Source organism: Sorex araneus, chromosome 10 (genome assembly GCF_027595985.1).
Source record: "Sorex araneus isolate mSorAra2 chromosome 10, mSorAra2.pri, whole genome shotgun sequence".
Taxonomy (NCBI): domain Eukaryota; kingdom Metazoa; phylum Chordata; class Mammalia; order Eulipotyphla; family Soricidae; genus Sorex; species Sorex araneus.
This window is the reverse complement of record NC_073311.1, coordinates 11,407,566-11,419,895: the sequence shown is the minus strand read 5'-3', so window position 1 is coordinate 11,419,895 and position 12,330 is coordinate 11,407,566. Positions and strand designations below refer to the sequence as shown.

Sequence of the window (12,330 nt, the reverse complement as noted above, 5' to 3'; positions counted from 1 at the left end):
ACCAAAAAAAAAATAAAATAAAGAAAACTTTTGCATGAGATGAAATGGTTTATTTTATATGGTATATGGTATCAACTTGTGAATATTCATTAAAAACTAGGAGGGATGGAGAGATAGCACAGGGGTTAAGGCATCTGCCTTGCACACAGCTGACCAGGTTCAGTCCCCGTCACCACCAGGGATTGCTCCTGAGCACAGAACCAGGGGTAAGTCCTGAGCACCAGTGGGTTTGGTTCCCCAAAGTAAAAAATAAAAACTAGAAAGAGAAGCAGGTAGAGCAGTGTTCTCAGTCCCCTGTGGTCCCCAGGATAGTTCACATAAATAGGGGAGTCACAGCACAAAACATAAGGGCTAATCAGTAGAATGGGTTCAAAGGAGAAAAGCTTTGTGGGAAGAAGAAGAAGGCCACAGTGAGAAAAAATTTGAGAAACCTGGATGCTTCCCTTTGAGTCGGATGCGGCATGGGCTTGCTGATTTGGTGGCGTGTGTTACCTCTTACCCTTAAGTAAAAATTTATCTTTTACATACAGAAACTGGGACATCACATTTTCGAAGCTTAACCCCAGATGATGATGTGTTTCAATATCTTGCCTATACATATGCTTCAAATAACCCCAGCATGAAGAATGGAGATTCGTGTAAAAATCAAATTAAGTCTCCTAATGGAATCATAAATGGGTACTCTTGGTACCCACTGAAAGGTGAGTTCCTCTCCTCTCTCCCACCCAGTGTTGTTGGGCCCTGTCTCCCAGCGTTCCCCCAGCCGTGTGTCTGCCCACCAATCTCACAGGGCAGAGGAAACAGCTGACCATCTGAGGGATACTCCAACATGACCCTCCCTGCCAAAGTCTCCTTTATTTCTATTCCAGGCATTTACTTACTACAAAACCAGCAATGGTGAGCGTAGGGCATATCTCTAGTTCAACAGGGAAGAACATGACACTAATTAATGGAATTAGAACAAAAATAGAGACTTAGAAAATGTACCATGTGCCACAGGGGTGTCAAGCCAAAACACGGCAGAGGCAAAGGTCTTAAAAAGAAACTCCCATTTCCCTCTCATGCTATGACCCAATTTTAGCTCACTGCTGTCCCGCCACCGAGGGAGCCCCACCCGCTCACATCTTCCAGCCTGTAGAACCAGTGGAGGGCCTAAAATATGGTTCAGGGGGAAGATGCTGCCAAGTTTGCATTCCCGGCACCACATGTGGTCCCCTAGGAATGATCCCTAAGCAGAAAGCCAGGAGTAAACCCCAAGTGTTCACCCCACAAACAAAACCAAAAACTCCATCCAAAGCAGCTAGATTTTTCACATTTTTCACATATTCAATAGAAATAGTATTTCTATTGTAAAGCCTCTTGGTTAGCCAAGCAGAGGGGCTCTTCTAAGAAGACGCAGGAGGAGAAGGGCCCCCAGTTTCACCCCCTGTACAGAACCTCTGAGTAGGGGAAGCAGGCGAGGAGACTGCCAGAGGGAACAGTGAGCAGAATCCTGGGAGTGTTGGAGGGCTTGTCCCGGTGGGGGGACTGAGAGGCCCTAGCAGAGCTGTGGGATGGAAGGTGAGAGTGGGGACACTGGCAGGCACCGGGTGTCCATGTTTGGTGGGAGTCTGGTTGGTTAGTCTGATAGCCCTTGCCTGCCCCCATCCCCCTCCTCCGTTGCAGGCTGAATTTCCCCCAGGTGCCATGCTGATGCCCAGACCTATAGCTCGTCCTCAGGAGCTGGTACTTTTTTGTGGCGGCAGCTCTCTGCCAGCTTTCTGGGTCACTGAGAGGCAGTGGACCAGCTGGCCAGCAGGCACCCCAACCTCTGATACACAGCCCCCCTTCCCACCTCAGGCTCCAAACTTGTCTCTGGTCTTGCAGGTTCTTTATATATACATATATATACATACATATATGTATGTATTTGCTTTTTGGGTCACACTCAGCAATGCTCAGGGTTACTCCTGGCTTTGCACTCAGGAATTACTCCTGGCCGTGCTTGGGGGACCATATGGGATGTCGGGGATTGAACCCATGTCGGCCACATGCAAGGCAAATGTCCTACCCTTGTGCTGTCACTCCAGCCCTCTTGCAGGTTCTTGTAGCTTTCAGCAAGCCCAAGCCCCTCCTTCCAGTGAGTGACAGGGCTGTCCAGAGGAGTGGGACATTCCCCATGAACCTGACCAGGAAGAGCTAGTTTTGGCCTCAGGAATTGTGGTCCACTGGGCTATTCTGTACCCTGAGAGAAACAGCAGGTAGAGTTGGAGAGGCTTAGAGCAGCGGCGCATTCCAGCATAGCCTAGACGGGGTGGGGGTGGGGGGGCAGGCAGGGTAGTGGCCCAGCTCATAGCTGCACACTCAGCATTTGGCATTCTCGAGCCCGCATGCTTTGCACATCTGTTTTTCCATTTAATTTCTTCCTACCTGAGACAGCCGTCCAGCCAGGCATTTTTTTATTTGTCTTGATTTGTTTCTCCTCCTTTTCTCTTTTTTTTCATGACAATGAACTTAGAGGAAAATACAAAAGTATAAATGTAAAGTAAATAAAGGAGAAAAATTCTTCCTAGCTGAAAACTCGATCTACATAGGTAATACTTAATTTTTGATGCAATATTTTAATGATTTTCTTAATATGAAAATTTTTTTGATGCTTCGGCAATCATTCCCAAATCCCTGTCACAATTGAGAATACATAATACATACTATTTGGACAGATCTCAAGTACAACAAATTGAGACCTGATAGAAACTTCAAACTTACCATAGTTTATCAAATTCAAGATGCATTGACCACCAAGAAACAGCAAAAAAAAAAAAATGTTTCTAGCCAAACTCGGAACACAATGAATTTTTCAGCCGTCAAATTTAAGATATCCTGGACCAAAATGACTCAAAGAGCTGGAATGCATGCTTTATTCCTGGGACCCCCAAGTTGAGTCCTTGGCACTGTGTGGTCCCCCGAACTCTGCCAAGAATAGCCCCTAAGCACCACCAGATGTATCGCCCCCCACCCCCATAAAAAGCCAGCATTTAAAAAATATCCCGATTCAGGGACTTTAAAATATGAAAAGTTATGCATGTGAGAAAACACAAAATGTTCCTATTCCTTCAGAAATAGGGTCTGTAGAGATGTTAAAGTGAGAATGAGGAGCGGGGGAGACAGCACAGGGAATTAAGGCACATGTCCTGCACGCAGTCAAACCTGATGTGATCCCTGATGCCACAGGGTCCCCAGCGTGCAGCTGGGTATGGCTCTGGAGGCCCCTGTGCATCATGGGATTGTCTGGGGGAGCCCCGGCACCCTAGGAACCTAAGCAGCATCGCAGCCTCTGCCTCCACATTGAACTGCCAGCCCGGTGGCTTAGAATCGCTGGGGCAGTTCCATAGCAGGCCCTGGAGCGCCACTGAAGGGCCACCCCCTCCAAAAAATGGGGGGGGGGGCAGAGAGATAGTACAAGGATTAAAGTGTTTGCTTTGCATGCCAGTATGATCCTCAGCATTGCCAGGAGTGACCCTTGAGCATCCACCACTGGTGTGGCCCAAAATTTGAAAACAAAAAAAAAAAAATAGAAGGAGTGATGGGAATCCCAGAAGCACCTGGCCGGGGCGTCCTCCTCTGTCAGTCAGGGGAGGGCTCTGCCTTTCCGTCCCAGAGCAGCTTGGTGAAAGGACAAAAAAAATCACTGGACTCAGGAAAATGGCCCACATGCCGGTCTTGGCCAGTCACAGGTTGGCATCCCTGTGCATGCTCTGTGCCATCGCTGGTCCCCATCTCCAACAGGGAGAAGCACTTACTATGAGGAGTTTCTGTGGGGCTGGAGAGACAGTACAGTGGGTAGGGCATTTGTCTTGCATGTAGCCAACCAAGTTCACCCCTGGCACCCTCCCCGGAGCCCAATCAGGAGTGAACCCTGAGAATAGAACAGAGCCAGGAGTAAGACTGAGCACTACCAGGTATAGCCCCCACATTAAAAATGATAATAGTTAAAATTTTTTGGGTGAGTTGATGCAAAACTCTTCGTATAATAGTGAGTGATCATTGCCATCATTATTACTCGCAGATTGATAAATTTAGCTTTATATATTGATGAATGGAACAGTTATAAAATATATTTAAAAGAAATAGCACTCTATTTTATATACGTTTAAAGTACATTCAGGGGGGGCAGAGCGATAGCCCAGCGGGTAGGGCATTTGCCTCGCATGCGGCAGAGCTGGGTTCAATTCCCAGCATCCCACACGGTCCTCCAAGCATAGCCAGGAGTAATTCCTGAGTGCAGAGCCAGGAGTAACCCTTGTGCATCACTGGGTATGACCAAAAAGGCAAAAAAAAAAAAAAAAGTACATTTGGGGAGGGTGGAGGATGTATTCTGAAAGTTGTTTTTTTTTGTAATGTAGGTTTTAAAAGGGCGGGGAGGGAACCTTTCTCTTATCCCTCACTTAATCTTGATGGGCCACTGAGCTTTGGTCAGCGTCACTCCAGTTAGCCATATGGGACTATTTAGGACTGCCTGGTCATGCCTGGGTAATAAAATGTCAAGCTCTGATTTTACATGCTAATATGTCAAATTCATCTTTTCCTGTTCGCATGTGTGCTTGCTTTGCAACTGTCTGATTCACTTGTCCCCAAGGGGACTTAGTTCTTGGCACAACTCCAATTTCAGAGTGAAATTTAAAATAGTGAATATTCTTGTGTCTAGGTGGAATGCAAGATTACAACTACATCTGGGCCCAGTGTTTTGAAATTACATTGGAGCTGTCATGCTGTAAATATCCTCCTGAGGAGAAGCTTCCAGCCTTCTGGAATGATAACAAAGCCTCATTAATCACATACATCAAACAGGTGCATTTAGGTTTGTAAGATTTTCATAATTACTTATTAACATAAAAACATAGCATCTTGGACTGGAGCGATAGCACAGTGGGTAGGGCATTTGCTTTGTATGTGGCCGACCCGGGTTGATTCCCAGCATCCCATCTGGTTCCCCAAGCACCGCCAGGAGTAATTCCTGAGTGCAGAGCCAGGAGTAACCCCTGTGCATCGTCGGGTGTGACCCAAAAAGCTAAAAAAAAAACAAAAACGTAGCATCTGGTAAAATGTGGGGACTGTGAAAATGCAAGCTACTTCTTTTCTAGGTACAGGCTCGTATTCTGAACCAGAATTGATGGTTGATATTTTCTCTGCATGAGTATCTGCAGCATGCAAGTGTTTAGTGGTTCATATAAGAGAAAACTTGTGATGCAGGTTACCTTGATGGGAGATATCTCTGTACCACTGTCATCCCGTTGTTCGATTTGCTTGAGCGAGCACCAGTAACGTCTTCATTTGTTCCTGTCACATGCTACTGTAGCCCAGTGGTGTCTGCTTGCTCCAGGAACACGAAGAGCATGTTGTTGTTACTGTTTTTGACAATATCAAATACGTCACAGGCAGCTTGCCAGGCTCTGGGTTCCTCTGTCAGTTCCTTCATGGGTGAGGCTTGTCCAAGCGTGTGGAGAGTGGCCTTGAGCATGGCTGTGGCTGGGTTCTGGAGGTTTTCGGCTGCCAGGGCTCTGCTTGGGGTGGGGAGGGAGACTGAATCTGCCCTCCTCTGAGAGGCCCCCGGTGAAGACAGCCTGGCTCGGGGCAGGAGATTCTGTACCGCTCTCTTCTGGGAACTATATATGATGGGGGATATAAAATCCATAATTCTCCTATCTGTACATGGTGAATGACCTGAAAAGAGCAAAAAAATGGGTCTTTATTTTGTTACATGATTCCACATTTAGAAAATAAGCAAGGGGGGGAGTAAACTTGTATCTTGCCCCCAAATTCCATAGACCTAGAAACAGTGAACATCATTTTTGCATTTTTCCAAGAAATTAGTTTTTGGTGCAGTTCCATCACCTTCTGCTGTTCCCACCCTTCAATTCTGCTGAATGATGTGGAACTGGAAACATTCCCATGCTATTTTTTAATGGCTCTCGTCTTTAGCACAGATGAACTGACCAATTATGACAATAAAGCTAAGTCTCATATATGTGTAGTAGACTCACCAGGACAGTTTGTAAAAGCAGATTGCCAGGCCAAAGGTTTTGCTGAGTGATAGAATGCATGTTTTGTATGTGTGAAACTCTGGATTTCATCCCCTGCATGGCCAGGCATGCATACCCTCTCCCAAACACACCCAACAGAAAGGAAACAAATTTTTTTAAAAAAAAATTTTAACAGATTGCTAGGGCTGGAGAGATATGGGAGTTAGGGTACTTCCTTGCACATGGTGACCCAGGTTCAAATCCCCGGCACCACATACAGTTCTCCAAGGACCACCATGGTTCATTGCTTAACACAGAGACAGAAATTACCCCTGAGCACCACAGTGACCCCAAAACTATCACTGTCACTGTATCACTGTCATCCCATTGTTCATTGATTTACTCAAGCGGGCACCATTTATCCCAGCCCTGAGATTTTAGCAGCCTCTCCTTACTCATTTTTACCAATGATTGGAGGCTCTTTTCAGGGTCAGGGGAATGAGACCTGTTTTTTGTTACTGTATTTGGCATATCGAATACGCCACAGGGAGCTTGCTAGGCTCTTACGTGCAGGCAGGATACTCTCAGTAGCTTGCCAGGCTCTCCAAGAGGCATATATATAGATATATATTTCGCTTTATGATGATGTGTCATGCGGCCGCTTTGCAGCCGTGGTCCAGGAATATATTCACTCATGTGTGAGGATTGCCCGAGCATGTGGAAAGCGGCCTGGAGCATGGCAGCAGTTGGGTAGTGGAGGTCAGCTCTAGGGTTGGGTCCCTTGGGACGGGGAGGGCTCTCACCCGCCCCCACTCTGATGTGGAGTAGTGTGGAGTCTAGTGGCATGCTTATGGGGGCCTCATTTTATGCTCCCTTTGAGGAGAAACAGCCGTGAGTTCTGGAGGGTGGCCGATGAGAAGATTATCTGGCGCCGCCAGGTGGTGGCTTATGGGTGTAACCCCTGGATCACCAGAGATTGGGGGAAGCAGGCAGAGGATCTCTGCTCCCGGGTCTCGTTGAGCCCAGAGTTCAAGATCACAAAGTTCCGCATTACCTGGGTTCCATATTACCATGGTTCACTGCTTAACACAGAGCCAGAAATAACCCCTGAGCATCACAAGGTGTGACCCCAAAACTATAAACAAACAAAACCCATTATGGCTTAAAGGAAGAGACTTGTTATGAATTACATGAGGAAAGAAAACAAGGTTACTTACCCTTTCGAGCCAGAGCGAGGGTGCGTATTGTGAAGGCCTGCATAAGGAGCTTGATCCATAACTGCGTAATTCTTAGAACTTTCTCACTGTTCACACTAAGGCTTTTCTTCTGCTTTATAAAGAGGAGGGAAATGTCAAGCAGACTGAATACAAAGAAAACAAACACTCCTTGACCCCACGCCCCTAAAATGATGTCCCCTTCTTCTTCATAACTATATTTCCAGCTCCCCTTCCCCATGCCACACACCTACACTTAGGTTGGTGACTCCATCCTCCTGGACAGTGGATATTATAAAATGTCAGCTTTTCCACCTCAGCCATCTGTAATAAACTGATTAACATTCTTCCTTCCTCATTAACATTTTCAAACTTCGTTTTGTTTTTGTTTTGGAGCCAGGCCCAGTGGTGCTCAGGGCTGACTCCTGGCTCTGTGCTCAGGGATTACTTCTAGCACATGGCCATCCTCAGGAGATCCTATGTGGTGCTGGGGGTAGAATCCTGGTGGGCGGTGTGCAGTGCAAGTCCCCTACCTACTCCGCTAGCTTTCTGAGCCCCACTCCCAAACTTCATGTTGGACCGGCTCTTGCTTCGTATTCTGGTGTGTCTGCACTAGACTTTCGTCCTGAGGCACGTATTAATTTAATCTTCCTACTGTGTTTCTACCTATCTCCATCCTTCAGTGTGCTACTCTGCCTGTTCTTTCCTAAAATTCTTCCTTCATCAGCACCAACATGAGAATGCAGATGGCAGTGAAATATGTTCCAGGTAACTGCGAAGGCTGTCGCTAAGGACTGAATTCACATGGGCTCTGAGGGCCACGCTGACCTAGTAATGTCAGTGAAGGATCTCAGGAAACTGTCCAAAGCATACAAATTTCAATGTGGCTGTTAATAGTTTGGAGGGCTCACAAATGTATTTGTACGCGGTAATGTGCTCTTTTTCTACACCAATTCTGCCCCCTTGTGGTTTGAGACAGAGGCTGCCCGCCCTCTAGTTGAACAGTGAAATGCTCCTTTTAAAACACTGCTGCAGGTTTTTCCCCTCTGGAGAAGCCGGTGTCCCTCTTGGACACCTCTCTCTCTCTCTTTCTCTCTCCTCACATCTCGAAAGTGTTTTCAATAAAAACATTTTGCGTGGCAACTTGCCTTCCACCTGGCCCACCCAGGTCTGATCCTAGGCACTCCATATTGTCCCCAGCGCCCAGCAGGACTGACCTCTGAGTGCAGAGCATGGGTAAGCCCTGAGCACTGCTGGGTGTGCCCGAAAAACAAAACAAAACAAAAAGCATTTTTGTTCACTTAAATATAAAATGGCTGGAGCGATAGCACAGCGGGTAGGGCATTCGCCTTGCATGTGGCCGACCCGGGTTCGATTCCTCCATCCCTCTCGGAGAGCCCAGCAGGCTACTGAGAGTATCTCGCCCACACGGCAGAGTCTGGCAAGCTACCCGTGGCATATTCGATATGACAAAAACAGTAACAACAAGCCTCATAATGGAGACGTTACTGGTGCCCACTCGAACAAATCGATGAACAACGGGATGACAGTGACAGTGACAGTGAAAATGTAAAAAAGTACAGATGCAGAACCAGGGAGATAGTTCCAAGTGGTGGAGCACACGTCTAGCATTCGTAAGGCTCTGAGTTTTATCCCCAGCACTGCTAAGCGTGGCTCCTGGGCCCCCACTAGGTCTGGGGAAGGCCCTATTTTTAAAAAATATAGTGTTACCATGTGCTCATTGTTATTTGGTGGCAAGATTCTCTTTATATTGCTGCCCAATCAGAAGCCAAAGAATATTTTTGTGCATAGTGTGACCAAATACCTTTATTAAAAATTGAGGTGACAAGCCGGAGAGATAGTACAGCGGGTAAGACCACTTACCTTGCACATGTCTGACCCTGGTTCACTCCCCAGAGTTGCTTATAGTGCCCTGAGCACCACCAGGTGCTGTATAGTTGTCCAAATAACCCCTGCCCCAACCAGGCCTATAGATATATCAAGAGAGATTGGGGGGGGGGGGTGTCATTTATATCACTTTTTTTAAAAGCTTCTCTTCCCTCTTGAACATTAAGTCAAAGCAGTTGTAAGTATCCACCCTATTTTCTTAAATAATTAGTTTTTGTGTGTCATATGCTATAAAATGTGGTATTGACTTTTAATTCTCTTTTTGTCTTGCAGGTGTCAAGGGTCAAGTTTTTGATCAGAATAAAAAGCCATTACCCAATGTAATTGTAGAAGTACAAGATAAAAAGCACATCTGTCCCTATAGAACCAATGAATTTGGAGAGTATTACCTTCTTTTATTGCCTGGCTCCTATATAATAAATGTAGGTACACTTTTTATTTTGGTAATAAAATATTATATAACTCAATATTTATTCATTGAGAGAAATCTAAAATATTCAAAAAAATTCAAAAATAACAGGAATAAATCTCCCCAAAAGTTCCAGGTTTTCTTTAGCAATTATAGTGTGTGTTTTTTCTTTCTGATGTTTTGTTCTTTTGTTTTGGTGTCGTACCCAGCACTGCTGGGGCTTACTCCTGGCTCTAATGCTCAGGGATCGTCCTTGGCAGTGATGGGATGCCAGGAATTGACTGGGGTTGGCTGAGTGGAAGGCAAGCACCTTCCCCATGGTACTATCTTTCCAGGCCAGCATTTAGGATTTGGGTTTTTTTTTTCTTTTTTCTTTATTTTTTGACTTTTTGGCTTTTTGGATCACACCCGGCAATGCTCAGGGGTTACTCCTGGCTCTGCACTCAGTAATTATTCTGGCCCCAGTTGGGATATTTTTTAAATAAAAGCCAGGCACCAGAAAATATCACCAGGGTTACGGTACACACCTAGCATATGCCTCAGCCCTGGGTTCCCTCGATGGCACCATGTGACTCCCATGCAACACCAGGTATAGCACGATAGCACGGAAGGCCCCGGAGCAGCACCAGGCTGGCCTTCCTGTGCCCCAGCATCACAGGCCACTGGCCCATTCCTAGGAGTGGCCCCTAAATTCATTTAATTAAAGTCAAGAACCAGAGATATGACTCACTAATGGAACCCTCGTTGGTATAAGAGAACCTGCTGGATCAATATAGTAAATTATTAATTTACTACATAACAAATCGTTGGTTGGTAAATTATTAGCACTGTAGCACTGTCATCCTGTTCATCGATTTGCTCGAGCGGGCACCAGTAACATCTCCCTTGTGACTGGATAGCACAGCAGGTAGGGAGTTTGCCTTACACATGGCCGACCCTGGTTCGATTCCTCCGTCCCTCTCGCAGAGCCCGGCATGCTACTGAGAGTATCCCGCCCACACAGAAGAGCCTGGCAAGCTACCCGTGGCGTATTCTATATGCCAAAAACAGTAACAAGTTGGGCTGGAGCGATAGCACAGCGGGTAGGGCGTTTGCCTTGCCTTGCAAATACCCTACCCAAGGCTGACCCGGGTTTGATTCCCAGCATCCCATATGGTCCCTGAGCACCACCAGGAGTAATTCCTGAGTGAAGAACCAGGAGTAACCCCTGAGCATCGCCGGGTGTGACCCAAAAAGAAAAAAACAAGTAACAAATCTCACAATGGAGACATTACTGGTGCCTGCTCAAGTAAATTATTAAATAATTTTAATTAATAAAATATATTTTGTCATAGATTTTAAAATTTAAAAGATGGAACAGAGTTTCCTAATAAGAATAAATTAACTGGCTACGGTGGGTAAAGCACTTTTGCCTTGCACACAGCTGACATGGGTTAAATCCCCAGCACCACATGGGCCAGGAGTTATCCCTCACCACAGCTGGGTGTGGCCTCAAACAAGATAAAAGGGTAATTGAATAGTATAGCCAAGTTGCTTCTAGGCTCCCTGGAATACCAGTTTAATATCTATTCTGCTGCTAAAAAGGCCTCAACACATGCGTGCAGGAGGTCTGGGTTCAAATCTCGGTGACACATGGTGCCCTGAGGGCCTCTGGAGGTGTTCCCTGAGCACAGAGTCATGAGTAGCCCCGAGCATCACCAGGACTCAAAAATAAATATATATATATTGGGGAGCTGGGGGTATAGCTCACAAAAGCTGGGGTACACGTCTTTCATGAGTGAGGTTTTGTGTTTGATTTCCGGAAGTTAATAGTGCCCCTTTGGCTGGGTCTGAAAAGTACTTACTGCACCTTCTGGGACTGATAGCCCTGGGGCAGGTTTCCAAGCCCACTGATTGGGAAGTCCCATCACCACCCAAAAACAAACCAAAAAAAAAAAAAACCTTTTTTTAATGGATTGGAAAAAGCTCTGTAAATTGGTTCCAAGTAAATTTGAACTCATTCTATGAAGTAAGTAAAATTTGAACTCATTCTATGAAGTAAAATTTGAACTCATTCGATTAAGTAAAATTTGAACTCATTCGATTAAGTAAAATTTGAACTCATTCTATTAAGCAAGTTATTCAACAAATTATGATAAACATAATTTTCAGCCATTTTATAAAGATGGTGAGTTTTCCAATTAATGCAAGTAAAATTTCAGTTTCTTAATTTTCATTAAGAGACATGAGTTATTTCTGCCTGGAAAGAGATGATATGGAATAACAGTTTGAGTTCCAGTAAGCTGATGTGAATGAACTGAGTACCTGGGCCAGAGATGTAGCTCGATGGTTGAGCATGTTTGGAATGAATGGAGTCCTGGAATAAATCTCTGACAAATGCCCAGTACTTGGAGAGAAAATAAAAAGAATAAGTAGCATATTCGGCTAGCCAGTTTATGCCTCCTTTTCTTAAACAGGATTTTCTCTAAGAAATTCCCATTTCTATTACTTGACCAAATGTCAAACATACGGGTCACCCTGTACTCCTAGGGGAGGGCAGATGAATACTTTGTAGCCCAAGCTGACTCCCGTGTTTTGTTATTCCATCTTTGGGATACAGTGGAAGGTCCTGGGTAAGTTCCTGAAATGAGGCTTCAGGTCTCCCTGTTGCAGAGGTTAGCTCCACAGCGCCCAGCAGGGTCTCATTCATTGCTAATCTCTTCTCAATACACCCCCTGGGAAGATGAATAAAACTTGAAAGACCTCAACTCACTAAGAATCTTGCCAATGTAAAACTAAAACTTACATTTCCATTCAGAAA

General features: G+C 45.5%; 1 protein-coding gene across 1 annotated transcript in view; it reads left to right on the top strand.

Moving 5' to 3' along the window:
- Nucleotides 1-12,330, top strand: part of CPM (carboxypeptidase M) — a 92,773-nt gene that overhangs the window by 68,846 nt on the left and 11,597 nt on the right. The window contains exons 6-8 of the mRNA XM_004602657.2: nucleotides 531-701; nucleotides 4,685-4,837; nucleotides 9,395-9,543. Of these exons, the coding sequence (XP_004602714.1) occupies nucleotides 531-701; nucleotides 4,685-4,837; nucleotides 9,395-9,543 (473 nt within the window). The remainder of the gene's footprint in view (nucleotides 1-530; nucleotides 702-4,684; nucleotides 4,838-9,394; nucleotides 9,544-12,330) is intronic.